The sequence below is a fragment of the Miniopterus schreibersii genome (genome assembly GCF_964146895.1).
Source record: "Miniopterus schreibersii genome assembly, chromosome: 1".
Lineage (NCBI taxonomy): Eukaryota > Metazoa > Chordata > Mammalia > Chiroptera > Miniopteridae > Miniopterus > Miniopterus schreibersii.
The window spans coordinates 96,232,788-96,260,557 of NC_138101.1; the positions used below are offsets into that span (position 1 = coordinate 96,232,788).

Genomic DNA, 27,770 nt, shown 5'->3' on the forward strand with positions numbered 1-27,770 from the left:
AGCGTGGACCTAGGATGCAGGAGATTGTGGTTTGATTCCTGGTCAGGGTACATGCCCAGGTTGTGGGCTGGATCCCCAGTCGGGAGTGTGCAGATCAATGACGACTCTCTCATCATTGATGTTTCTGTCTCTCTCTCCCTCTCCCTTCCTCTCTCTGAAGTCAATAAAGATATATATATATTTTAAAAATAAATATAATTTAAAAATAAATTACATATAAGAGATATAAAAATGTGTAAAATATACATAATATTATTTTAAGGAAAAAATAAATTATATCACCTAGCTCTATCTACTAAAAAGGGCCAGAAACTATGACGAACCCAGTAGCAAAGAGTACTCCCAGTATCCCTAAAGATTGTTTCCCTCCAAAGGAACAGAATTCCTTGGACAAATGGCTGATTTCAGGCCTGGGGCGGAAAAATGTCAAGACAAATTTAGAATCTTTACATACTAGATAGCAAGAAAGCTATCAATAACTAAGTTCATTAAAAAAAAAAAAAATTAAGAGTCAAAGTGAATAAGCTCTCACTAGTCAAAGATGGAACAAAATGATCATCAATAATAAGTGCAATTGATTAAAACACATCAGATATGCTTAAATCCATGAGTTCATAGTAATAAAATGATGTTTTTAACGTCCTAATTGATCACCATTGGAGAATGCTAATGAACCAACTCATTATTGGAAACCTAGTAACTGAAAGGAAAGAATCTAGCATTTACCATGTGTTTCCTATACTAACTGTACCACTGGGTTAGAAGATAGACGAAGGGAGGTTACTCTTTATAAGAGTACTCCAGTTAGTAAATAAAGAATTAATGATAGAATATCACCATTTTGCAACTTTAATCAATTAATGAAGCTAGGCACTGATTATGAAGTACTGCTAACATCACAAAAATAGAGACAACCAGACATCAGGGCCTTCTGATGGAAGACCATAATACAACCTATGAATATTCTTGCACCCCTCCCCACCACACACCAAAATCAAACAGGCAGTCAACAATATAGATCTAACTAGAAATTTACAAGAAATACAGAAAACAGAAAAAGCAGAAGGATGCAATCAGCAAAAACATCCTGAGAAATTTTATGGAATAACTTACATGCTTCAACAACAAACTAAGAGAAATAAAAAGAGAATGAACCTATGGGTTAAAATAAACGTAAAAGACATGTCAACTATACAGGCACAACATACACATACATGTGTATGCGCACACACACACACACACACACACACCAGGAAACAACTACAAATTTGTAAACTGACTGGATTATTGATCATCTTAACCAATCAGCTATATTTTGTTGCTGAACAGTAATATTATAGTTACATTTTTAAGGGTTTTTCTTTTATATATACAAATCCATACTGAAATACTTATAGATAAAATAATATAATCTCAGCCCTAGGCAGTTTTGCTCAGTGGTTGAAGTGTCGGCCCTCAGACTGGAGGGTCCTGGGTTTGATTCCAGCCAAGGGCACATACCTTGGCTGCAGGCTCAGTCCCCATCCCTGGTTGGGTTATGTGCAGGAGGCAACCAATCAATGTATCTCTCTCACATTGACGTTTCTCTCTCTCCCTCTCTCCCCATTCCACTCTCTCTGAAAAAGCAATGGAAAAAATATCCTCGGGTGAGGATAAAAAATATATATATATAATCTCAGAAATTTTTTTCATTTTTATATATTGTTAATCCTCACCCAAGGATATTTTTTTCCACTGCTTTTCAGAGAGAGAGGGAGGGAGGGAGGGAGGGAGGGAGGGAGGGAGGGAGGGAGGGAGGGAGGGAGGGAGGGAGGGAGGGAGGGAGACATCCATGTGTCTTCAATTGGCTCCCTCCCACAGGCACCCTGACCAGGGTGGGGAGTGAACCCACAACACAGGTACGTACCCTTGACTGGAAATCAAACCATAGACCCTTCAGTGCATCAGCTGACACTCTAACCACTGAGAAACACCAACCTGGGCTAATCTCAAAGATTTGCTTCAAATATAGCATGAAGGATTAGATGGAGATGGAGATGTCGTGAGTTGGTAACTGCTGAAGCTGGCTGACAGGCACTTGAGGGTTCATCATGTTATTCTAGTCTACTTTCGCATGTTTTGGAAATTTTATGCAGGAAAAAAATATATATAAATAAGGCACTAAACTCGGCACAAGATTTACAGATGAAGAATCAAGTTCAGAGAGTTTAAATGAATCAATAAGATGACACAATTAGGAGACATTACTGGGACTATAATTTTTTTTAAATGTTAGAACAGTGTTCTCTACACATTACAGTAAAAAATTACAATGCTGAACAGTGCTGACCTGCTTAAAATATTTACTGAATCTATTTATAATTGTTACCACTCCTGACAAGACTAAATTATTCTATAAAGAGCATCTAAAATGCCTTTGTTTGAATGTCATAATGTACTAAGCTTTTTACCTGTATTAACTCCTTTCATCCTCAGAGGAAATACCATGAGCTAGGCACAGTTATTATTATTCCTATTTTACAGATGAAGAAATCTGAGGCAAAATGAAATTAAGCCCCAAGGGAAGATTTAAACCTCTCTTCAGAGTTCTTAAATACTATATAATAACTGCTTCAATTATGAGCTTACAATTTCTTAAAGTTTTAATTCAAACAGGAAACTAAAAAAGGTGCAAAATAGAAACCCAAAAAGGATAGATGACATACATACACACACACACATAAAACATAAACAATCATTATGTACAAAAATACATAAGGTAATTAAGAAGGAAATAAAGAGGAATCATGAAACTTTTATTTCCTTTTGTTATTTATATCATAGAAGGACTGATTCTTCTTTCCCCACATCCTGGCCATACTTATTTTGTTTTTAATTTTTGTACCATAAAACAAATATTTAGGAATACTCTAAATCCAGATAACTGGATTAGTCAATATTGAATAAATAGCACCCATTTGAAAAATTTTTAAATAGGTAAGAGTATTGTACTTCACTTCTAATCACATTCTTGTTACATAAATATCCACAACATAAAGACAATGTTAAATAAAATTAAACTTTCCAGCCTCTCAGGCAGCTTCACAATTTTAGGTTCTGAAAAAAAGCTAATAAAGGTCAAGCTGTGTGTTTAGTAAACTACTTAATTGACACCTAAACTACAAAACAGTGGTGCTGACAGTGGTGCTGAAATCAGTTGGGAGGCAATTATCTGCTAGAAGGAAAGCAAATAAATGGCGAAGGGAAATGAGGATTGCTTAAAAAAAAAAAAAATTCAAACACACATATACCTTTCTGTAAAAGAGTTATTTATAAATTTAAGAGAATATTTTATCATATCAGCTCTTTTCTTAAATTTCTTTTCCATAGTTCAACTCTCTTCACAGAAGAATTCAACTAATGATGGCAATTAACTTTATCAGTGACCCTATATGGCACAAACTGACATATTTTCCTTTTCTCTGAGATTAATTTTCATTATATCTGGAGAAACAAAAGTAAAATTAGAGCCTGTTATAATATGAATTATTATATCACAAATTCAGGAATAACAGAAGAAAGCAAGTCCCCAAAGCCATTATTAAAAACTGAAAGTTACATAATTAAAACCCATCCACTGAAAAACTGGTTGCAATGGATGTGAAATCCTGTTAACTTATACAAATTAGTGCTTAAAATGAAACAAAAATTGGATTTCTGTATAAAATTCTAGCTTTGACTCAGTCAGAAATGCACAATAGCTTTGGACATAAACCTAAGTAATTTAAAATATATCACTGATTTACATCAAGAACACCTGTTTAATCCGACATGTGTAAAAATAAGCTCATAATATCTTAACCTTCTTAAAGTTTTGACTCAAACAAGAAACTAAAAAGATTCAGAACAGAAACCCAAAAAGAAAAAATATACATAATCAAATACATAATAAAAGATATGAATCATCAATAATGGGAAAATCTAATTTTATCCTATAGTTTCAACACTCTCCCTCACCAAAACTTTTCCAAAGCTCCAAACAAGTAGCTATACTGACTAATTTGAATTTTACTTTCTTTCTCTAATTACTTTCCAATGGAAACATGAATAAAAATGTGGCATAGTACAAAAAGCAACACTCAATAAATGGTAGTATTATTATAACTACCTGTTAATAGCACCTTTCATTTGCATAGTATTTCTTCACAATAACTTCTTAACCTATACAAAATTCTTAATAGTTTATAGAACTCACATTGATTTTCAATATTCCTGGATGTCTATAAAATTTGAATAAGAACACCGAATAAATTATAGTGGTTCATCTAACCGATTAATATCAGGGATGAAGGAAATAAAGAATGTTTTTAGGGCAACTGTGTTTACATTGCTTAAATTCAGTTCAAAAAATTAAGGTATATATCACAAACACTCCTGTAATCGATTATTTCAACTATACTTTTTTGAAATTATTGATATTTTTCATTTGGTTTACCTGAATTTGATATTTTCAATGTATCCTTAATTACCCCCCTTTCAACTTTCAGAGGTGTACTATTAATACACCTAACAGTGTGTTCCATTATTCTGGAATTTGACTAATTTTTTTTTATCCTACCTCTATCTATGGCTCAATATAAAAGGTTTTCTAGTCCATACACAAAGCATGATGAAACCCTGGATTCCTAGAATTCCCTGGATTCCTAGAACTCAAAAATAAGATTTAAAAAAATCTTTGTAATAGAAATAAACAATATACTTTAAATGGATGAGATTTATCTTCCACAGAATAACCATAAAAGATAATTAGTAAGATATGAGATGCTGTTAAGATCCCATTTCCTAAATAACCACCATGGAGACTAATGCATCTTCCAAGTCTTCATCAAGGAAACTAAAGGTAACATATAAAATAAATTGCAATCTATAACACAATGACCTATCTACATGGCGCTGAGAAAAGCAGTCAAAATGAAGATTCATCATGCTTTGTTCCAAGGAAAAGGACATAACAACTGGTTGGTTTAGGTATCAAAGCCCCTTGAGAAGAATTCTCTATAGAGATAAGAGATAATAATTCTTAAGCTTCTACCATAACTTTGATGATTAATAACATTCATGACTTTCCAAGTTCCTTTTCTTTGATTCCATGATTACCACACAACCTCTACTTACTATTCCCAAGTTCTCAGATACAGGAAAGAGTGCGCTGGATTTTTAACCTTAAAATTCTAATCACTGGAAAGGGTAATCTTCTATTCCAACATAAAGTGGCATTCTAATATGTACATTCTAATGTGTAAATCATTCTTTTAGATGATTTGGGTTCCAGAAGTCTGAAAATACATGAGTAAAAATATACATTGGAAATATGAAAACCAGACATTCCTTCTCATTGACAACTGCTACAATCATCTCTGGGTTTTCTCTCCCTGCCCTTACCCTACTCCTGCAAGAAAAAAAATGAGGGGGGAAAATGGTGTTTCTCTGGTCTAGTGAAACATAGCCAACCCAAATTTAGGCAGATTCATTTAACTATCAAAATGAGTAATTTTAAAGGAACAATCCAGAACTCAAAACCAAAGCAAGGATGCATGATTTACACAAGCATCATTTACACATTCACATTTACTGTAGCCCTAAAAGAAAAAAAGAAACCTTAAGAAACTTTAAGACAATATCCGAAATTATTCTTAAACTTAAATTATCCATCAACATTATTTATAAAGTGGTTTGGCACATGTGACTCAATTATTCTAAGGCTTAAAAATGTATTTAAGAGACATCCCATGTGGCACAGACCAGAGTAGGTGCACTTGCATTTGAAGTGCATAAATTGGAGACTTCAAGCGAAAACTCACTTTTCTCACTGGGTCATTCAAAAGTAACTGTGTTACTCCTTCAAAAACAATAAATTCTCTTCCACACTTCAAAGAACTCAGCCTTACACCAGACACTCCATCTCTTCAACTGTGTCCGCTTAAATTTCATTTACAAGGAGAAAATGCTCATCAAATTCACAGTTCACCTAAAACAAAGAAACGTCTACTATCAGCCTTATATCTACAGGGCAGAATTCTCTTAGGATCGTGATTCCGAGAACTTCTACCCCAAATGAAATTTTCTTTGCAATCTCCGTTTCCAGGAGACTGAAAGGCTGCAGAGACGCCTGAGGATCCTGGAGGGACGCTGAAGCGGCGGGGGGAGCGGGAGGGATGGAGGGGTGAGTCCCACAGAGGAACTGCACAGGGAGACTGAGAACATACAGAGGAGGTTAGCTTAAAACAGACTTATCTCCAGACTAAGTATGTTTTCAAAGAGAACTTAAAGTAATCGCATTAAGGAAAACTAACATAAAACCTTGAACCCTCCACGGCCAGAGGGTAAACAAAGTACGAAAAGGGGGTCGGGAAGAAGGCGGGGAGAGTAAGGGCCTAAAAGACCAGCATCTGAAAAAAGTACGCAAGCTCTGAGCTTGGCCTTGATCCAGATCTTCAGTCCCAGTAAAGCGGACGGCAGGGGGAAAGGATCGCACTTCCTCAGGGTTGTAGAGAGCAACGCGTTTACAACGCTAACTAGTCCTGCACAAGAAGATGTCTCCTCTCTCCTCGCTTGCTCGCGTATATTTCTTTACCTCTCTCCAGCCCCAACGGCGCTCGGGCAAAACTCTGCCAATGCCTGCGCCGCAGGCGGACAGCAAAAGGAAAATACCTGAGTCCCAGGAATCGCAACGGCAACGACTGGAGGAGGAGCCGCGGACAACTAGAGCCCGGGCAGGATCCTCGCTTGCCTCTAGTCAAACCACAGTTCTTACGGGTGGGGCAGGGAACTTCCGCCCAGACCGTGGACACCGTCACTTCCGCTTAATGGCTCCTCCCTGCCCTCGCCTATCCAAGCTGCCCCCAGACACCATCCCGGTGCCCTGAGTTCTCTACGCTCGCGACGTTCTCACTTCCTTTTCCAGGACACTTCAGCCTAGTCTTAACACCTGACGTGGACTACATGACCCAGCATTCACCACGGCAGGTTGACTTCCGGGTCAAGAGGTCCGCTCGGGATACATCACCATGGAAGCGGTCGGTTTGGTCACGTGGCGCCCCTGGTTACGCCCGGTGGTAGCTCTGGGGTCCCGGGCTTTGACGGGGGCCATTTTGCAGAAGGCTTCCGGAGTTGGGGGTAGCCTGGTAGTCGACTGAAGCTGTTTCCTTTCCTCCTCTGCAGCTTGGGGCTTGGAGAGGAGCAAGAAGGCTGGGCTCCATCAAGGCCTTCAGAAGACTATGGTTTCCTCCAGCCTCCGCCACCTAACGGCCCTCCACGGCGGCTGCGCCCTTCGCGCTGCTCCTGCTGCTTCCCAGTCCGGCCAAAAAGTTCCTATCGCCCCTAGAGCCGCAGTCAACCTTCCGCCCCAGAGACTGATGAAAGTCGACGTGGGGGCACCATGAGAGGCGAGAAAAACTGCTGCCGTGGAGCTGCAGGAGACCACGGTTCCTGCCCCCCGACACCTTCGCCTCTGGCCTCGACCCTCTTGATGCCCGCGGAGGCAATCTCAAGTAGTTGGTGTGGGTCTGGAGGTGGTTTGTCAGGGGGAGATGAAGAGGAGACTCGGCTCCTTCAACTCCTCCGGACCGCGCCAGATCCTTCTGAGGCCTTCCAGGCTTTGCAGGCTGTTTTGCCGCGGCGGGGCGGTCGACTTGGCTTCCCCAGACGGAAGGAAGCATTGTATCGAGCCCTGGGCCGAGTGCTTGTGGAAGGAGGTAGTGCTGAGAAGCGGCTCTGCCTGCAACTCCTCTCGGACGTTCTTCGCGGTCAGGGCGAGGCCGGCCAGCTGGAAGAGGCCTTTAGCTTAGCACTTCTGCCTCAACTAGTTGTCGCTTTACGAGAAGAGAATCCGGCCCTGCGGAAGGATGCGCTGCAGATCCTGCACGTATGCCTGAAACGTAGTTCTGGACAGGTGCTGAGAACGCTTATACAGCAAGGACTGGAAAGTACCGATGCTCGGCTTAGAGCTTCCACAGCACTGCTGTTCCCTGTCTTGCTTACCCCTGAAGATTTGTTGCTCGGCCTAGATCTTACCGAAGTGATAATATCCTTAGCCCGAAAGCTTGGCGATCAGGAGATAGAAGAAGAATCTGAAACAGCTTTCTCTGCACTTCAACAAATTGGGGAGCGACTTGGCCAAGAGAGGTTTCAATCCTATATCTCTCGCCTGCCGTCTGCCCTGAGGAGACACTACAACCGCCGTCTGGAGTCCCAGTTTGGCAGTCAGGTTCCTTATTATTTGGAACTTGAAGCCGCTGGATTTCCTGAAGATCCCCTTCCCTGTGCAGTGACCATTTCCAACAGCAATCTTAAATTTGGGATTATTCCTCAGGAGCTGCATTCAAGATTGTTAGATCAGGAAGACTATAAGAACCGGACTCAGGCTGTTGAGGAACTAAAACAGGTGATGGGACGATTTAACCCTAGTTCTACCCCACATTCTAGTCTTGTCAGTTTTATTAGCTTGCTGTATAATTTGTTAGACGATTCTAACTTCAGAGTGGTCCATGGCACACTTCAGGTTCTGCATTTACTAGTTTTTCGCCTTGGAGAGCAGGTACAACATTTCTTGGGACCAGTTATAGCAGCTTCTGTCAAAGTGCTGGCAGACAACAAGTTGGTGATCAAACAAGAATACATGAAAATCTTCCTCAAGCTAATGAAGGAAGTAGGTCCTCAACAGGTGCTTTGTTTACTCCTGGAACATCTCAAACATAAACATTCAAGAGTGAGAGAGGAGGTGGTGAACATTTGCATTTGCTCCCTCTTGACTTATCCCAGTGAGGATTTTGACTTACCCAAATTGTCTTTTGATCTTGCCCCAGCTCTTGTAGATAGCAAACGCAGGGTTCGCCAAGCAGCTCTGGAAGCCTTTGCTGTGTTGGCATCATCAATGGGCTCAGGTAAAACCAGCATCCTTTTCAAAGCTGTGGATACTGTTGAACTACAAGATAATGGAGATGGAGTGATGAATGCTGTGCAGGCCAGATTGGCTAGGAAAACCCTCCCAAGGTTAACGGAACAGGGATTTGTGGAGTATGCGATACTTATGCCATCATCTGCCCAGGGTAGGTCAAGCCATTTCGCACATGGAGCAGATACAGACTGGCTTTTGACTGGTAATAGGACTCAGAGTGCATACTGTCACTGTGGTGACCACACAAGGGATAGCATGCAAATTTATGGATCTTACAGTCCAACTATCTGTACCCGGAGGGTATTGAGTGCAGGAAAAGGAAAAAATAAATTACCATGGGAAAATGAGCAACCTGGAGTCATGGGAGAAAACCAGACCTCCAGTTCCAAGGATACAGAACAGGTATGCATCTCTAATTTCCTTGTGTTGAAACTAAAAGTATTTAAAAGGAAAATATGCCTGTAATGATTTAAGGGTGAGGCAGCTTTAGGGTTGTTATGCTTTATGTTTAAATCGTGAATGCTGATGTGGGTATCTATTATAATGGTATAGATCACATAGGAACTTTTAATAGGTTTTTTGCTTGATGGATTTGGTTAAATTCTAGGCACAATGTGATATAGACAATACCTGGATTTCAGTTTTGACCTGTCAGTTTGGTATATCAATTAGCTCATACAACAAGCACTAATTACCTAGTAGGTACCAGTTAAAGAGCTAAGTTCTTTAGGAATGAAAATGAGACCAGTTTCATAAAGTCAGACCTGTAAACAGGCAGTTACAAATTTGTTAAGTGCTAAAATAGAAATAGTCTTGTGGGAATACTGAAAACAGAAAAAATAATTCCACTAGAAAAGCCAAAAAGCCTTCAGAGATATGACATCTGAACTGAAATTCCCCCTATACCTGTCCCAAAGTTTTTATTTTGAAATGTTCAAATCCACAGATAACTTAATAGTACAATGAATATTCATATACTTCATCTATATATACCATTTGTTATCATCTTGCCATATGTACTCTATATTTGCCAAACCATTTGAAAGTAAGTGCAGATATCTTAACATTTCATTCTTAAATATTTCTGCATGTCTCCTAAGAATGACGTTCTCCTTTGTACCCATCATACCATTATCACACCTCAGAATATCAGTAGTAATTCAGTAATATCTATTATATAGCCTGTATTTAAATTTCTTTAGTTGCCTCCAAAGTGTGTTTTATAGTATTTGTTTTACTTTTATCAGCCAGGATCCAATCAAGATTCATGTGATTAATATATATCTCTTATCTAGAACAATATGCCCACTTGTTTGTTTATTCATGACATTGAGTTTTTTTAAAAGTTTAGAGTAGTGTTTTGTAGAATTTCCCACATTCTTAATTTATCTGATTGTTTCCTTATGGTTACATTAAACAAACAGTTTTAGCAGAAATACTCCATAGGAGAGATGTTGTGAACTTAACATTACATACACCACAAGGCATGTAATACCAGGTTGTCCCACTTGGTGATGCTAAATTTTATTACTTGCTTAAGGTGGTGATAGCCAGATCACACCATTGTAGAGATTTGTTTTCCTCTTTATAATTAGCACATGATCTGTAGGATATTTTGAGACCCTATGAATACCTCAACAACCTTTTACCCACTGTTCTTAGCATTCCTTAATGATCCTTACCTGTATCACTTATTTCATTAAAGGCGACAAAAAAGGATAACTCTTTTTAAAAATTCTAATATTTCTCCTGTATTTGTTACCTGGCGTTCTTTTTAAGTCTATATATAAATAATTACATCAGTATTCATTTTGATGCTAAAATTGTCTCAAAGATTTAACCAATGGCTGGCTCCTTTGTCTTTGACATGACTTTTAGTCTGTGAACATTTCCTTAGTTTAAACATAACATGATGCCCAGGCTTACCTTGCACTTTTCTTGTTCCAGATGTAGAATCGACCTTTTTTTTCCCCCCAAGAACCCTAAAATTGCCTTTTCAGTGAAGAATGGAATTTAAAAACCAAAGTTTGGGTATAGATATGCTCATTGCTATGGCCTACCATTGAAGCTTGGTCCTTTCACCTGCCAGAACCAGGAAGTACCTTTTTTTTTAAAATGAATTCATGCTGAAACCTTCAAACTCAGCACTACAGGGTTCTTCCTCATCTAATTTATTCCATATTTGTATCTCCCACAATAAAATTCTGGTTCCTAACACCAGTCATATTTATTCATATGCTGTATCTAACAATACACAAAAAATAATTACTACACCAGTAACACAACTACCTGTTAAATGAAGTTCAAGACTTCTTTGCAGTTCTTTTTCTGCTTAGCATTATCCCACAGTTAGAGTTCTATGTTCAAACCTTTTTTTCTTTCTTTTTTTTATTGATTTCAGAGAGAGGAAGGGAGAGGGAGAGAGAGAGAGAAACATCAGTGATGAGAGAGTCATTGATCAGCTACCTCCTGCACACCTGTGACTGGGGATCAAGCCCTGAACCCGGGCATGTGCCCTGACTGGGAATTGAACCTCAACCTCCTAGATCCTATGTCGAAGCTCAACCACTGAGCCACACCTGGCCAGGCCAAACCTTTCTTAAACTGTTTTCTGGGTGATTATGATTCAAATAGTGTAATAGAAGATGAATAGGAGTTTGCCTAGTGTGCATGGGTCCTGGTGAATTTCAGAACAGAAGAATATATGTTCAGAGATCCTGAGTTGTGAAAGGACTTAGCATATTAAGAAATGGTGAGTTTCTACATAGCTGAGTAAGGCGTTTTGGTAGGAAGTAGCAGATGATGATAGAAATGTAGGCAGGGGCAGAGTATGGAAATCATTTTTACAAATAAGAAATTCTTTTTGTGGTTGAAAAGGGATTGAGATGAACTAAGTGTTCTCTTTCATTCCTTCCAGTTCCAAAATTTATCAGTTTTTTAAAATAATTTTTAGATTTACATAATGTAGTTATATGGTTATATTCGTGTATTGTAAACATTACCTGACAGTGGATGATTTTCTGTAAGCATTTTATCATAACACTGCTTGTTATGCTTCAAGTCTGAAATGTTAATGTGTTAAGAAGATTATGGTCCTGGCCAAAGAACCAAGAATCTGAAAATAAGTGCCTTTCTGAAATTCCAGTGTAGACATTTGGTGAAATTAAAACTTATCTAAGAAATTAAGTTATACTTTCTTGCTCAGAAATTATCTGTAGAACTACATTGGAAATTATCTTAATAGAGGACAGGGATTAAATTTTTAAATATTTTTATGTGTGCAGTTTTTTATAATAACCAATATTTAGAACATTTTTAGGTTCACAGTAAAATTGAACAGGGAGTACAGAGATTTCCCATATACCCCTTGCCCCCAAACCTACACAACCTCCCATGCTACATCAAACACCACAGTGATATGTTTGTAACAATGGATGAACCTACACTGACACATCGTTATTACCTAAAGTCCATAGCTTTACTTTAGTGTTTACTCTTTTTTTTTTTTTAATAGATTCTTTTTAGGAGGACAATTTGACTTTATTTTTATTTAATATATCTTTATTGATTTCAGAGAGAGGAAGGGAGAGGGAGAGAGAGAGATAGAAATATCAATGATGCCCCGCCAGGCGTGGCTCAGCGGTTGAGCGTCGACCTAGGATCCAGGCGATCAGGGTTCGATTCCTGGTCAGGGCACATGCCCGGGTTGTGGGCTTGATCAATGACTCTCTCATCATTGATGTTTCTATCTCTCTCTCCCTCTCCTATCCTCTCACTGAAATCAATAAAGATATATTTAAAAAAAAAAAAAAGAAACATCAATGATGAGAGAGTCATTGATTGGCTGCCTCCTGCACGCCCCCCACTGGGGATGGTACCCGCAACCCAGGCATGTGCCCTGACTGGGAATTGAACCCCGATTGCCTGGATCCTAGGTTGATGCTGAAACACTGAGCCACACCCGGCCGGGCTAGGGTTTACTCTTGCTGTTGCACATTGTATGGATTTGGACAAATATATCCATGTCCATTATCTACCATTGTAGTATCATGCAGAATAGTTTCACTGCCATAAAAATCCTCTGTGTACTGCCTATTTACCCCTCTCTCATTCCGCCATAATTCCTAGCAACCACTGATTTTTTACTCCATAGTTTGCCTTTTCCAGAATGTCATGGCCCCAGGACTGATTTGTACTGGCTCTTACCCAGCTCTGCCTTAATATTTACAGTCTACTGTTAATCTGTTATAGTAAATCCTTGATTTTGCAGACCTCTGTTTAACAGACTTCGGATTTAATGGACAAAATTTCCGGTCTACAGGGCATATGTGAAAATTATCACCTGTTAATTTTAAAATGCTTTTAACCAAGATTTGCTTATAATTAAATTAACAGGGTTTTTTGTTACTAATTCACTCTTATTTTTAACAAATTTTAATGAATAGGCCACATATGTTGGAAAAAACACTCTAGTAATTTCACCCACATAAATATTACATATCTACAACTGTAGTCCACATATTTAATTCCAAGAGGCACCACTCTTAAACAATGTTTGGGGAATGATTAGCGTGTGATCACACTGTATTGGCCGTGGTAATTGGTTCTGTTGTTGCATAGCATGACTTTATGCAGCAGGTTTAACTCCAGCTGCCAATGTTCTGACGTGCACTAAGCCACAATCCAGCCCTGTGTATTTGTTTACTGGCCGTAAATGGTGAATGTACCCATTTACTAGACCTATTCAGTATAAATTTAAAATTACAGTGATACATACAGAAAACTTTTCTGTGAAATTAAACTTTTCATAAATACTTAATTTTGAGTATACAAACCTGTCTACAAAGTAAAAACAGGTAAACTAATTAGTCAATTTTTTAACATACACATTTGGAAAACCTGCTTTATAATGGACTTTCCGCTTTAATGGACACCCCCTTGCGCAAATTAGTCAGTTATATAGACTGTATTTGTAGCATTGGTTAGAGACATTAAATAGCACATGTAGCATTGGTTAGTGACATTAAATAGCAAAGCTTCCAGAAAAACTCAAGAACGTTTCAATTGCATACTTCTGTAGCTGATTTTGAAGATAAATAGACTAGTTTGCTTGGAAGGATGATTTCTATAGTGTAGTGGTAGGAAATAAGGTTACAAGAGGTAAGTAGAGGCTAGATTGGAGACGAATTTAGCCTCTAATTTTGACAGTGATTTGAGACTATAGGGTTTAAGGTGGTGTTTTTTTCTTGCTTTATTTTTTTAAGCAATGTTTTAGGAAAGTTAATCACAACAGGAGCAGTGTGTGTGTGTGTTTCTTTTTCTCAGAGAAGCTGGAGACTGGAGACTTAGAAGATAACTTAGACTTACACTTACTGGACTACTTTAGGTGTGAGGTGTTGATTTTTATGAGGATTGGCGGGGTATCAGGATTAGACTAGAAAGAAAGTGATGGATGTAAGAGATATTTCAAAGGATCATGACTAAGTGTTGAAGAGAGGGAGAGAAAGAGGTAACTCTAAAATTTGAATGAGGTGACAAAATGCATAACAGATCCATAAATACACATAGGGAGTTCCAAAAAGGGGAAGTTAATTTGGGAGAAGAAGAATTTTAGCTGGAAAATGATAGAATATTCCAGTCGAGTTTAAAGACTAATTCAAGAGATAAGGAAAGAATTGGAGATATAAATCTTGGAAGTCACATACTGAGAATTAATTGCTGAAATTGCTAAATGGCCTTTCTGTTGAAGGGCATATAAGGCAAGAGTAGAGTGCTTAAGACTCAATTGTGGCATACTGCCCCATTTAGGAAATAACAGTAGAGGATAGAACCAAACAAGGCAAAGAGAAAGGATGCCTAAGAGGTGAAAGACAACCAAGAAAGAACAAGGTTTTAGAAGTGGAGTAGAGTTCCAGAAAGTGCATCAGTACTGTTATGTGCAAGAGAGATTAGGGAGAATGAAAACTGAAAAGCATGATTTGTGTTTATATATTCAGTCTGCCACTTTAAGACAATTTTATGGTAATTTTCTCTTAATTTTATCTTTCTTAATTTCCCCTAATAATTCTTCTAATTGTAAAAATGTTTTATGTGCTCATTATGGAAAATTTGGAAAATATAAAAAAAGCACAAGGAAGAAATTTAATTTTCAGCAATTTCATTACTAAGGTCTGCAGTGAATATTTTTTTGCTTGTACTTCAAGTATCATTTCAATTTATGTATATAGGTATAGATTTCTTTTTCTTTTTTAAAAGATATTTTTATTGATTTTAGAGTGAGAGGAAGGGAGAGGGAGAGAGAGAGACAAACATCAATCAGTTGCCTCCCACCCACACCCCGACCAGGGATCAAATCCAAAACCTGGGTTTGTGTCCTGACCGGGAATGGAACCAGTAACCTTTCAGTGCATGGGATAACACTCAACCAAGCCACACCAGCCAGGGCTAGATTTGTTTTTCCATACATAAAAGTCTCCCATTTTCACTTACTTTACTATGAACATTTTTTTCTTTAATATCAAATAAACTATAGTAGGATCTTTAATAGCTATTTAATATTAGATCACATAATATCTTGGTCTGTTTAATGGCTCTTTTGAATATTTAGACTTTTTAATTCTGTTTTTGTTTCCACCATTTAGTTGATTATTTTTGTGTCCTGACATATCTTAGACTGATAACCAGATTCCTGTGATGTCCTAACTTTGCATCTCTTTTTTTATGTGTTTTTTTTAATGTTTTTATTGATTTCAGAGAGGAAGGGAGATAGAGAAATATCAGTGATGAGAGTCATTGATCGGCTGCCTCCTGCACGCCCCCTACTGGGGATCGAGCCCGAAACCAGGGCATGTACTCTGACCAGAATTGAATGGTGATCACCTGGTTCATGAGTTACCACTCAACTACAGAGCCACGCCAGCTGGCTCTGCATCTCTTTGCATCTCTTTCTAGGTTTTTGTGAGTGTTTTAGTGGCTTAGTGGGGTCAAGTAATTAGGCAAAACTAGAGCTACCATATGAGCTGTATTTTTCCTAACAGATTTCTCTATAACACAGTAGAGTGATAATAGTCACTAACCTAGACTGAAAAATAAGAAGCATATTTGCTTCAAGGTAAAGGATTTGGTTATTTCAAAGTTGTTGGGGCATGGAAAAGAGTAGTTTTAGAAGAATATTGTTGACAGACACCAAATTTAAAAGTTTTTGAGGTGAGTTGATAAGGAAATACAGAAAGTAAGCATTTATTCAACATCTTTTTGATTATCCACTATGTGCAAAGCCAAGTGCAAAGCTGTAGACTACTCTTTATTTAATTTTTTAAATTTAATTTAATTTAATTTTTGTTTTTGTTTATTTTTGTTTAAAATATTACAGATGTCCCTTTTTCTTCCCAATGACCCATTCCACCCCATCCCACCCCCTCCCCATTCCCTCTTCACACCATTGTCTGTGTCCTTGGGTTGTGCATATATGCATATGAGTTCTTTGGTTAAACTCTCCCTCTCCACCCACCCACCCTCCTCCATCCTTCTGACATTCGTCAGTCTGATCCACACTTCCATGTTATTGAATCTATTCCGTTCATCAATTTATTAAGTCTTTAGATTCCACATATAAGTGAGATCATGTGATGTTTGTCTTTCTCTGCCTGGCTTATTTCACTTAGCATAATATTCTCAAGGTCCGTCCATACCGTCCCAAATGGTGCGAGATCCTTCTTTACAGCTGCGTAGTATTCCATGATGTAGATGTCCCACAACTTTTTATCCACTCATCTACTGGTGGGCACTGGGGCTATTTCCAGTTCTTAGCTATTGCAAATTGTGCTGCTGTGAACATAGGGGTGCATATATTCTTTTTGATTAGTGTTTCGGGATTCTTAGGATATATTCCTACAAGTGGGATCATTGGGAAAAGGCAGCTCCATTTTTAATTTTTTGAGGAACCTCCATACTGTTTTCCATAGTGGCTGCACCAGTCTGCATTCCCACCAACAGTGTACTAGGGTTCCCTTTACTCCACATCCTTGCCAGCACATGTCGTTTGTTGATTTGTTGATTTGTTGATTCTGACAGGTGTGAAGTGATACCTCATTGTGGTTTTAATTTGCATCTCTCTGATAATTAGTGACCTTGAGCATTTTCTCATATGTCTCTTGGCTATCTGTATGTCCTCTTTAAACATATTTTTATTGATTTCAGAGAGAGGAAAGGAGGGGGAGAGAGAGAGATAGAAACATCAATGATGAGAGAGTCATTAATTGGCTGCCTAGCCCGCAGCCCGGCATGTGCCCTGACCGGGAATTGAACCCCAATCTCCTGGATCCTAGGTCGATACTCAACCGCTGAGCCACCCCCGGCCGGGCTCTTTTGGTATTTAGCACATGTCTTTTTTCTCTTCAATGATGGTAAGCACTGTGATAGTAGGGACTGGGTTTTTTGTTTGTTTTTGTAACAGTACTAACCATGGTGCAGCATCCACAATCACTATCAACAAGTATCAATTAAGAGAAAATACAGTATCTAAGGGTTTGACAGTGAAAGAAAAGACCAAGCAAGATACAGCAGGACGTAGCAAGGTGAATTACTACTCTGTTTTTAAATACCTGATTTGAAAGAGGCATAGAAGGAAACACCTATAAATTTAACATGCCTACTGTGTCTTGCACTGTGGTAGATGCTAGACATGCAAGATATATACAGTTCATTCCCTGTAATCATATTTGAGAATCATCTTTGAGAGAAAAAGACAAGGAATTAACATCCCTCAATAAAGACTGAGTGAGTCAAGAACACAGGTGTAGAGACAGGATGGCTTTGGAACAAAAGGGGAAAACTTTTCCTCTAGAATTGAAGGAAAAAACATTAGGAAGATGACTTAAGACACAGAAAATTTTTCAGATAGCAAGAAGGGTGTGTGCGTATGTAAGTCAAAAGAAAGAAGATATGAGCTCTAGAACAGTATCTATCAAACTTTAATGTGCATGTGCGTTATCTCAGAATCTTGTTAAAATATAGATTCTGATTCAGTTTGTCTGGAATGAAGTCTGAGACTACATGTCTAATCAGTTGCTAGGTGTTGCTGATGTTGCTGATTTGTGAACCAGATTTTAAGTACAGAGCTCTAATATTTGGCTTCCATATTCTGGTAAACTAACAGGCAAGCTGAGATGGAAAATAGAGGATCAGATACTTGAAGAATGTGGGAAAGATTTAGAATATTCAATATGACAAATTTAAAGTAACAGAAAACCTAAAATTAAGTTATACTAATGTATTTGGTATGAACTTAATCCTAAAAATTGGGATTTTACTTGGATGTTGGATTGTTTCCAATAAGTAGTCTTTACTTTTTAAAAAAATATTGGAGTTTCTGAATAAGAAAAACTCTTAGTTTTAAAGCTTGTCAAAATCATGATCAACTCTTACCCTGGCCGGATGGCTCAGTTGGTTAGAGCATTGTCCTGATACTCCAAGATTGTGGTTTGATCCCTGGTCAAGGCACATACAAGCCTTGAATGCATGGATGAGTGGGAGAGCAAATCGATCTCTCTCTCTCTCTCCCTTTCCTTTCCTCTCTCTCTCAAATCAATAAATAAAAAAATTTTTGCCTGGCTGGCATGGCTCAGTGGTTCAGCGTGGACCCGTGAACCAGGTAATCACGCTTTGATTTCCGGTCAGGGCACATGCCCGCGATTCAGGGTCCTTCCCCATTGAAGGAGCATGCAGGAGGCAGCCAGTTGATGATTTTTCTCTCATCATTGATCTTTCTATTTATCCCTCTCCCTCTCTCTGAAATCAGTAAAAACATATTTTTTTAAAAATTGTTTTTAAATCATGATCAACTCTAAAAGCATATCTGATATCAGTGTAGGTGTTGAGTTATTTCAAATAACTAGTCATTAATTTTATTTTTAAAATTTTATTGGGTTGTCTGAAGAATTTGAAAAAATTTTATTTTTAATGCTTGTCAAAATCATGAACAACCAAAAATCATATCTATTCTCAGTGTAAATAATCTATTTAAAAGCTTTAAAATACTTTTTAGATATATTTTTCAAAATAAATCTTAGCATGTTGAATAAAACAACATATATTATACTGATTTTACCATCTTTTTTAAAAAAATAAGTTTTTATTGATTTTAGAGGAGAGGAAGAGAGAGGGAGAGAGAGAAAGAAACATCAATGTGAGAGGGAAACATCAATCCATTTGCGTCCCAGTGAGGGGCGTGCAGGAAGCAGCTGATCAGTGACTCATCACTGATGTTTCTCTTTCTCCCTCTCCCTTCCTTTCTCTGAAATCAATTAAAAAAAAATTGATCCCTTTTAATAAAGATATTATCTATTTTAAAATTTAATGGAACACATAATTTTACAATTTTATATTTTGAAAAAGGGTGATATTAAATGTGAAACCAGTATAGGAAATTTAAGAAATTTGCCCTGGCCAGGTGACTCGGTTAGTTGGAGCATTGTCCCATACACCAAAAGGTTGCAGGTTTGATTCCTGGTCAGGGTGCATACCTAGGTTGTGGGGCTCAATCCCCTGTTGGGGCTCATGCAGGAGGCAACCAATTGATGTTTGTCTTTCACATTGATGTTTCTCTCTCTCTCTCTCTTCCCCCCCCCCCATTTCCCACCCTAAAATTAATAAAAACATATCCTTGGGTGAGGATTAAAAAAAAAAGAAATTTAAGTTAACTAGGTATTTCCTGAGAAAAATGTTCAAGTTTTCACAAACAGTTATATCATACTAATATTTTGACATGGTGATAAAATCTGAGCAAAGACAAAGAACTGTTTATATTGTTGTTGTTGATAACCTGAGGATATTTTTTTCCATTGGTTTTTAGAGAGAGTGGAAGGGAGGGAGAGAGGGAGGGAGAAGAGAGGGAAACATCGATGTGAGAGAGACACATCTGTTGGTTGTCTCCCACACAAGCCCCAGTGGGGTCGGGGATCCCCAGGTATATGCCCTTGACTGGGAATCGAACCCGCAGCAGGCCGACGCTCTAACCACTAAGCCACACCAGCCAGGGCAACAAAGAGCTGTTTTTAAACAAGTTTAGGTTGTTCAAAGAGCCATTGTAAATAGGATTTTTATGTGAACTTTTTAAATACAATTATATACCAAATATTAAAACTTTTGTTTGTTTAAGAGCATTTATTGTTCTAGTGATCAAGGCCATTAATTAAACTCAGAGCTGGTCTGTTTTCCCTTAAATGTACAACTTTTGGTAAGAGCATTTTTTTCCTTAAAGAGACAGTACATTTAAATCATAGGAAGTAAAAGAAAGCTTAAAAATTTGTGGTTTTTACTTAGTTAACCTGTTAATAGTGATTTTTATAAGCCAATTGGAGCAGGAGCTTTTTCCAATTTATTTTATCCTGATAGATTAATACTTTCTATAGATAGATAAGATAAACCAATTTCCTCAAAAAATATTTATATTCATAAGATGGAAAATTTTTATCTTCTATGTAATTTAGAGGACCTGACGATGATAAAGCATCAGAATATAAGGTAGAAGGTACCAATCTATTTAAAAAGTTGACCATATTTTCAAGGATTTTTTATTTTATTTTTGTTAACATTTTAAAAAAATCTGTATGGCATGATAATAACTACTTGAAGGAAAGATAAGATTTTTTTCTACTTCATGGCCTTGGCCAGGGAACTCAGTTGGTTAGAGCATTGTCCCTATACATCAAGGTTTCGGTTCGATCCCTGATCAAGGCACATACAAGAAGCAACCAATGAATGCATGAATGAGTGGAACAATAAATCAGTCTCTCTCTCAGTCTCTCGCTTTCTCTTTCTCTCCTTTCCTTTCTCTCAAATCAATAAATTAAAAAAAATTTTTTTAAGATTTCTTTCTAAGTATATGATATTGTGATACTTCAGGCACTAAAGCAGAGCTAATTTTTCTTTTCTAGCTTTATGTTAGCTTATTATTAATTTTTTTTAATCCTCACCAGAGGATATGTTTATATTGGTTTTAGAGAGAGAGGAATGGGGGAAGACAGAGAGAAACATTCATCGGTTACCTCCAATAAGAGCCAGGGATCAAACATGCAATCTAGGTATGTGCCCTGACGGGGAATTGAACCCGAAACCTTTTGGTGTACAGGGCACAACACTACAACCAACTGAGCCACCCAGCCAAGGCCATGTTGGCTTATTTTAACAGAATGAGGTTATGTTTGTTGCAAGGTGTGTGTAACCTAATGTTTATTAACTTTGTGGTCTAGAGTGTTGAGCAATCAAGCAGATTCCTTAGTAGACAAATCTTGTCACTGAAGTGTTCTAAGGCATAGGTGGTTAAAACAACTTTCATCCTAGGATCTGTGTTTTAAATCTTCCATCCCCTGTACTATCAACTTCATGTATAGCCTCTAGAAATCAGTATGCTAAGCTGAACCAATTTGATGGGAGTAGCTATCCATAGGGCTTGTTTTCCAGAAAAAGTATTGTTTAAGAGGAGCAAAATTATAAACTGACCTAGGCATGTTGTAAAGCTGTTCGAAAGTAACTCAGAGCAAGTTTTGTGAATGGAAATGTAGTGTTCAAGTCATGTTCTGCTTTAAAAGGTTGTGACAAATACATACAAATTAAAATGGGGGGAAAAACTGACCAACAAAAGAAACAAAAACATATAATTAAGCACCATTGGATTCATTAGGTTCATCAAGGAAGCATCATTATTGAGTGTGCTGGTTTTAAACATATTTCCTCAAATTCTTTGAGATTCTTTCTTTGAAGAATTGGGAGTTTAATATTCCTTCTCCTTGAATGTGTCTGAACTTAATTACTCACTTCTGACAAATAAAGTAGAAATTAATGGTTTGTGGCTTAAGAAAATAGGTCATAAAAAGGCACCTTGGCTTCCATCTTGGTTGCTCTCTTTCTCAGTTAACTTGCCCTAGAGGAAGCTAGCTGCCATGTCCTGAGCAGCCCTCTTGAGATGCCTAAATGGCAAGGAACTGAGGCCTCCTGCCAGTAGTCACCTGAGTGAACTTCAGTGATCCTTCAGTTGACAGCAGCCTAGCCAAATCTTGATTGTAGCCTCAGAAATATCTGAACCATCTAGTAAGCCACTTCCAAATTCCTAATCCACAGAAAGATGTTTGTTGTTTTAAGCTATTATATTTTGGGATAATTCATTACACAGAAATAATTAACTAATAGTTTGAGAATTGTGATTCCCAGGAATTTGGAGAGGCATCCTGTTTTGTTTTTGTCAATGTCCACATCCTCTACAATAATGGCATTGAATTTTCTTAGTTTTTAAAAGGCTAAACTTGCTTAATGTGTGGAAAATGTATTGTTTTGTTTGCTTAGGGAAACCATCATTTTTCTGAGTTTGTCTAATTTATAATTAAATAAGATTCTCTACTATCTTTAGCTTCGGAATTCTAAAGTAATGTTAATTTACAGTTACTCAGTTATTTAGAGAAATTGATGAAAGCTGACTTTGAATGTTACGGATTTTGTTTCCTTTCATCTTTGGTATAGGAATTTGATTTTTGTAGGTGTTGACAGGTATTGGGCCCATAATAAGTATAACATGAAAAAAACCTTAAGTTTTAGATGGAAGAAGTGGTCTCTGTTATTAGAGTAAAGGAGTTCATATCAGTACAAGGAAACAAGATTCTAGATTTCCTGTCAGCTGCCACCTGACCAGGGTTACTGTCATCCAGCAGAAATCACCAAATAGAACAAAAAAATCAAAACCCATTTCCACCATTGCTGCCATCTATGTGGAAACTATTGTCCATGTGATCAGTCAAAATCAGAACCAGAAACAGGCTTTACCCAGAATCAGATTCACTGTGTAAGAGCTATATTGTTCAGTCAGTTATGTGCGGAAAGGGTCTAAGTCTCAGAAGAGGTACACTTTCAGGCCATGTGTTTAATTCTCATTTTAGAACCCAGGAGGACAGTATATTAGTGAAACCTCCAGAAATAAACATCAATAAAGGAGTCAGAAACGTTCTGTTTGTTATTTTGCAATTCGTTTTCTTTCATGTTAGCGAGTCAGCTAATAGTCTAAATCAAGGAAAAACCAGAAATGAGAAAAGAGACAGAAAATTGCAGACTGGACATACTAAGTCTTGTTTGCACACTTTATGGATAAACTGATCAGCTGACAGCTACAAAGTTCAATCTGGGTATTCTACCCTTATGTAGGAAGCCTAAGGACAGCAGAGAAAACATTTTAGTTGTTTAAGAAATATATTTTAGCTGTGTAACATATGTAACAATCTTTCTAAAGTCTGCCAATCTCCTATCAGCACTATTATCTTAAGCCAAGTATGTACCATTTCCCTCATTGAAATTTCTTCCTTATCAGTATTTAAAAAATTGAAGTAAATCAAATAAATGTTCCATAATAGGAGAATGGCATATCTAGTCAATAGAATATTATGCAGCCTTTAAAAATAGTTTATATCCTTAGACCTAACGATTTAATTCTAAGTATACTAATATGATGCAGAAGGATATGTGCATAACAATATTGGCTACAAGACTGCAATAGTGAAAAGCTGTGACAAAGAAAACGACCATCAATAGGGAACTATGAGTCCAACCATAATGTGGAACACTAGACAACCATTATAAAGAATAAGCAGATTTGTATGGGTTAACATGAAAGGGTATCTACAATATGCTGAGTACTTATAGGTACCAGAGTGTTATGTGATCTATTTTTATTTTTTAAAACAGCTTATTGAAGAATGTTTGTATGTAGAAAAAGGTAAGTTAACAGAGTTTAGCAGTAGGATTCTAGTGAAGGGGTGTCAAAGAGGAATTTAATTTTATATCTTACTTCTATATTGTGGGTGTTTTTTTTAAACAATAAGCAGCTACTACTTTTGTAATTCATCTTCATAGCCCTTATGAGAGGTTTTAACAATATGGGAAATACTTTTGTTATAATGTTAAGTACAAAAGTGGCATATAAAATTTTATATATGTAGTATCACAACTATGTTTTCTTAAAGTGTGCATAGAAAGTGATTTGAGCCCTGACCAGTGTGATTCAGTTGGTTGGAGTGTCCTCCCATACGCCAGAAGGTGGTGGTTGGATTCCAGGTCAGGGCACATATCCAGGTTTCCTGTTTGACCCCGGTTGGGGCGAGTGGGGGAGGCAATCAAGTGATCAGTATTTCTCTCTCTTTCTCTTCCCCTCTCCCTCTCCCTCTCCCTCTCCCTCTCCCTCTCCCTCTCCCTCTCCCTCTCCCTCTCCCTCTCCCTCTCCCTCTCCCTCTCCCTCTCCCTCTCCCTCTCCCTCTCCCTCTCCCTCTCCCTCTCCCTCTCCCTCTCCCTCTCCCTCTCCCTCTCCCTCTCCCTCTCCCTCTCCCTCTCCCTCTCCCTCTCCCTCTCCCTCTCCCTCTCCCTCTCCCTCTCCCTCTCCCTCTCCCTCTCCCTCTCCCTCTCCCTCTCCCTCTCCCTCTCCCTCTCCCTCTCCCTCTCCCTCTCCCTCTCCCTCTCCCTCTCCCTCTCCCTCTCCCTCTCCCTCTCCCTCCCTCCCTCTCTCTCTCTCTCTCTCTCTCTCTTTCTCTCTCTCTCTCTTCTCCCACCCTTTCTCTCTCCCCCTTCCTCTCTCCAAAAATAAATAAATAAATAAATAAATTTAAAAACTGATTTGAAAACACAAAGATGTTCCAGAAGGAGACTTTGGGTAATTGGAATAAACTTTTTAAATGACTACCATTAAGGGGCAAGGTTGGAGTCCAGGTAAAACCAGAAAGAACTGGTAGAAGGTGAAAGGCCCCAAAAACTGGAGGTCAAGATAAAGTTTAGTACGAGTTCAGTAAATGCAGGAGTGTAGGTAATTTCTGAGAGCATTAGCTATTAAAAAGTCTTTTTCTGATAATTTGCTACTATACCAAAATAGAATTGAACTATTTTTGTGTTTTTACACCCCTTGCCAGAAGATGAAATAAAATGCATTATTAAGTCAAAGAATCTTTTTATGAAAAATATACAGGGTGACCGGAAGTGTGGCTCAGTGGTTGAGTGTCGACCTATGATCTAGGAGATCAAGGTTCGATTCCGGGTCAGGGAACATGCCCAGGTTGCAGGCTCGATCCCCAGTGGGGGTTGTGCAGGAGGCAGCCGATCGATGACCCTCATCATTGATGTGTCTGTCTCTCTCCCTCTCCTTTCTTCTCTCTGAAATCAATAAAGGTATATTTAAATATACACATACACACACACACACATACACACACACACAGGGGTGGGCAAAAGTAGGTTTACAGTTGTTAATATAGAAAATAACACAATAATTAATAAATAATAATACAAAAATAAACTATGTTTCACATACAACTATAAACCTACTTTTGCCCATCCTTCTACAGGGAAGCAAATGCAAGGTTAAAATAGTACATAAGACTGTGAATTTCAAGTCATTGTTAATATTAAGTGTGAAACTTGCTTTTTATAATGCTTTCATTTACTATAACTCTAAGGAATTAAACAAATTAAAATTTTAGATATTAACTTCAAAGACTGAAAACTCAGTACCATGTTCCTAAAGTGCTCTAAACAGATGTTTCACATTCTGTAAATTTAGCTTATAACTCTTTCAAAATATACCTGTACTTTTCTCTTTTACTCTGGCTCATTTCCCTTTCTCTTTATTCATTGTTTAGTTTCATCAGAGCTTATCCTTATCCAAAAATAATTTGACTGATTTTAAGAGAGACCAAAAAGGGCTTGTCATGTTAATTATAATTGGTGTGTCCTAGAGTCTGCTTTTAAATATTTGCAGAATTTTCTATAGCAAAATGTAATTCCTGACTGACTCCTAGATTCTTCAAATTCTACACTCACACACATATTCTCCACTACGACCACTGCCCCCTTTGTCCCCATCACCACCACCACCACCATCACTAGTTGTTGTATATGGCATACATATGAAATTTCTGTTCTCTAAGCAGAAATTAATTATAGAGTAAATCTAATATAAAATGTATTCTGTGCTGGGGAATTTTTTCTGGATTACTATTTTAACTGGGTATGTCTTTAAATGTATCTAATCAGAAGTTGACTGTAATTAGTTTCATTTTTATTCCATTGTGTCCTTTTAATCAGTCATAGAAATTATAGTATTTGATTTCAAGAAAATAAATCAGGCCTTTTCATCTGAGGCATTCTTTCTTTCTCATTGGTATTTTCTGAGTTAATTTTTGAAGGAGTTAACAGGTTTTTCACAAAATTTGATGAGGAGTAACAAGTTCCCTAAGGTATATTTAGTGGTTTATAGTTTTATCTTTTAATTGACAAGTACACATTGCTTTAATTTTTTTAATCCTCACCTAAGGATATGTAGAGAGACAAAGGGATGGAGGGAGGGAAAGAGAGAGAGAAAGAGAGAGAGGTGCCCTGATGGGGAATTGAGCCACACTGGCCAGGGCTACATCACTTTAATTTTATTGTATTTCAACTCTATTTGATAATTGTCAAAGTTTGCAAAGAAGTATTACTGAGAAGGCTTATAGTTCTCCATATATCTAGATTTTATTGTGCCTATAAGCCCCAAATAAATATATAGACAGTATGTATAATTTCTTGTCTGTTCACTGAGTTTTGAAAATGTTCTATAGCCATGTCCAGTATGAAGTTATCCAGAATAATTGAGGTTGTCATTGGTGAAGAATTCTGAACACTTGAATCATGCTCTCATTTAGTTCTTTAACTATGATTAGGTAGAAATTCTATCGTGGTACTTTTGTACCTTAAGGACAAAGGAAGTATGTGAAAAAAGAATTGGAAACTATAAAGTACTAGACATATATAAAGTGTTATATACTTTGTTTTAACTAAAAGACCTATCATAAGAAAATATTTTGAGGGAACCATGACCATGTGTTCATTTTCATTTGGGCTGCAGATTATGAATAAGAAACTTGCTTCAGTGATAATAGTTGAGTGGGATGCTTGCTGGTTCAGTGACCTTCAGTTGTCATTTATTGTCTAATGCTGAAATACAGATGGCCTAGTGTGACGGACTGTGCTACTGAATCAAAAATGTTCTTTTCTCTATTCAAGTTGTCATTTCACTCTTTTTGTTATTACTATTCTTTCTTTCCTAGCTGCCAGATGTGTACTATAGGAAAGTAAATTACAGAAAAGATTTGGGGTGAAGTAGTAAGAGGAAAAAAAATATTTTTTCTAACATAGAATGAAAAATACTGTTATTTTTATCATACTATATATGGATGCTTATTTGTATATTTGATAAAGTTAATTTTTTCTTTAATCTGAATTTCCTAATTGAATCTAAATTATCCTGTCTCATTTATTACAAGTAGACAACACAAATTTGCTAACTTGTTATTCTGTTTCTATAGTTTTCAGCATATGATTTCATCCCATCTTCAAAATTAAAACCCTCCCAAGGAATGTCAGTCAATGATGATTTATGTTTTAGCAGAAAAAGAGTTTCAAGAAACTTATTTCAGAATAGTCGAGATTTTAACTCAGATTCACTTCCTGTTTGTGCTGCTGGTAAGTAATAGGTACAGGTAATGGACATGTTGAACTAAGTGAAAGATTTCTCTAAACTTTATAATTTATTTAAGAGCTCATAGAACTTACAGTCTAGTAGACAATTTAAATTCAATAAATATTCATTAAAGATCTGATAAGAGTGGACACTTTGACATAAATTTGTCTCATAAGACCCTGGAAGGGCTTCTCACTGAAACACTTTAAGTCCTAATGTAAGTCAATATTATTGAGTATCTCCTATGTTTCAGGTACTTTCCTAAGTACTGGGCATATAGCAGTCAACAAAGAGGAAAACTTTGTGCCCAGT

General features: G+C 37.4%; 2 protein-coding genes across 8 annotated transcripts in view; one reads left to right on the plus strand and one right to left on the minus strand.

The window, feature by feature from the left end:
- The window catches only part of KLHL28 (kelch like family member 28), a 40,605-nt gene extending 33,643 nt beyond the window's left edge, over nt 1-6,962 (minus strand). Inside the window, exons 1-2 of one of the 3 annotated variants that reach the window (XM_081117649.1) lie at nt 6,691-6,819; nt 5,841-6,007 (exon numbers count right to left, since the gene is read on the minus strand). The gene's annotated coding sequence lies outside the window, so the exon portion shown is untranslated. Of the gene's footprint in view, nt 1-5,840; nt 6,008-6,613 lie in introns of all 3 variants that reach the window. The other 2 variants (XM_081117648.1, XM_081117650.1) reach the window with 2 other exon arrangements.
- Nucleotides 6,963-7,058: 96 nt separating this feature from the next.
- TOGARAM1 (TOG array regulator of axonemal microtubules 1) overlaps nt 7,059-27,770 on the plus strand; it is a 90,119-nt gene continuing 69,407 nt past the window's right edge. For 2 of the 5 annotated variants that reach the window (XM_081133944.1, XM_081133948.1), the window contains exons 1-2: nt 7,059-9,337; nt 27,304-27,460. In XM_081133944.1, coding sequence (XP_080990070.1) covers nt 7,418-9,337; nt 27,304-27,460 — 2,077 coding nt within the window. In that variant the 5' untranslated portion in view covers nt 7,059-7,417. The remainder of the gene's footprint in view (nt 9,338-27,303; nt 27,461-27,770) is intronic. The other 3 variants (XM_081133945.1, XM_081133946.1, XM_081133947.1) reach the window with 2 other exon arrangements.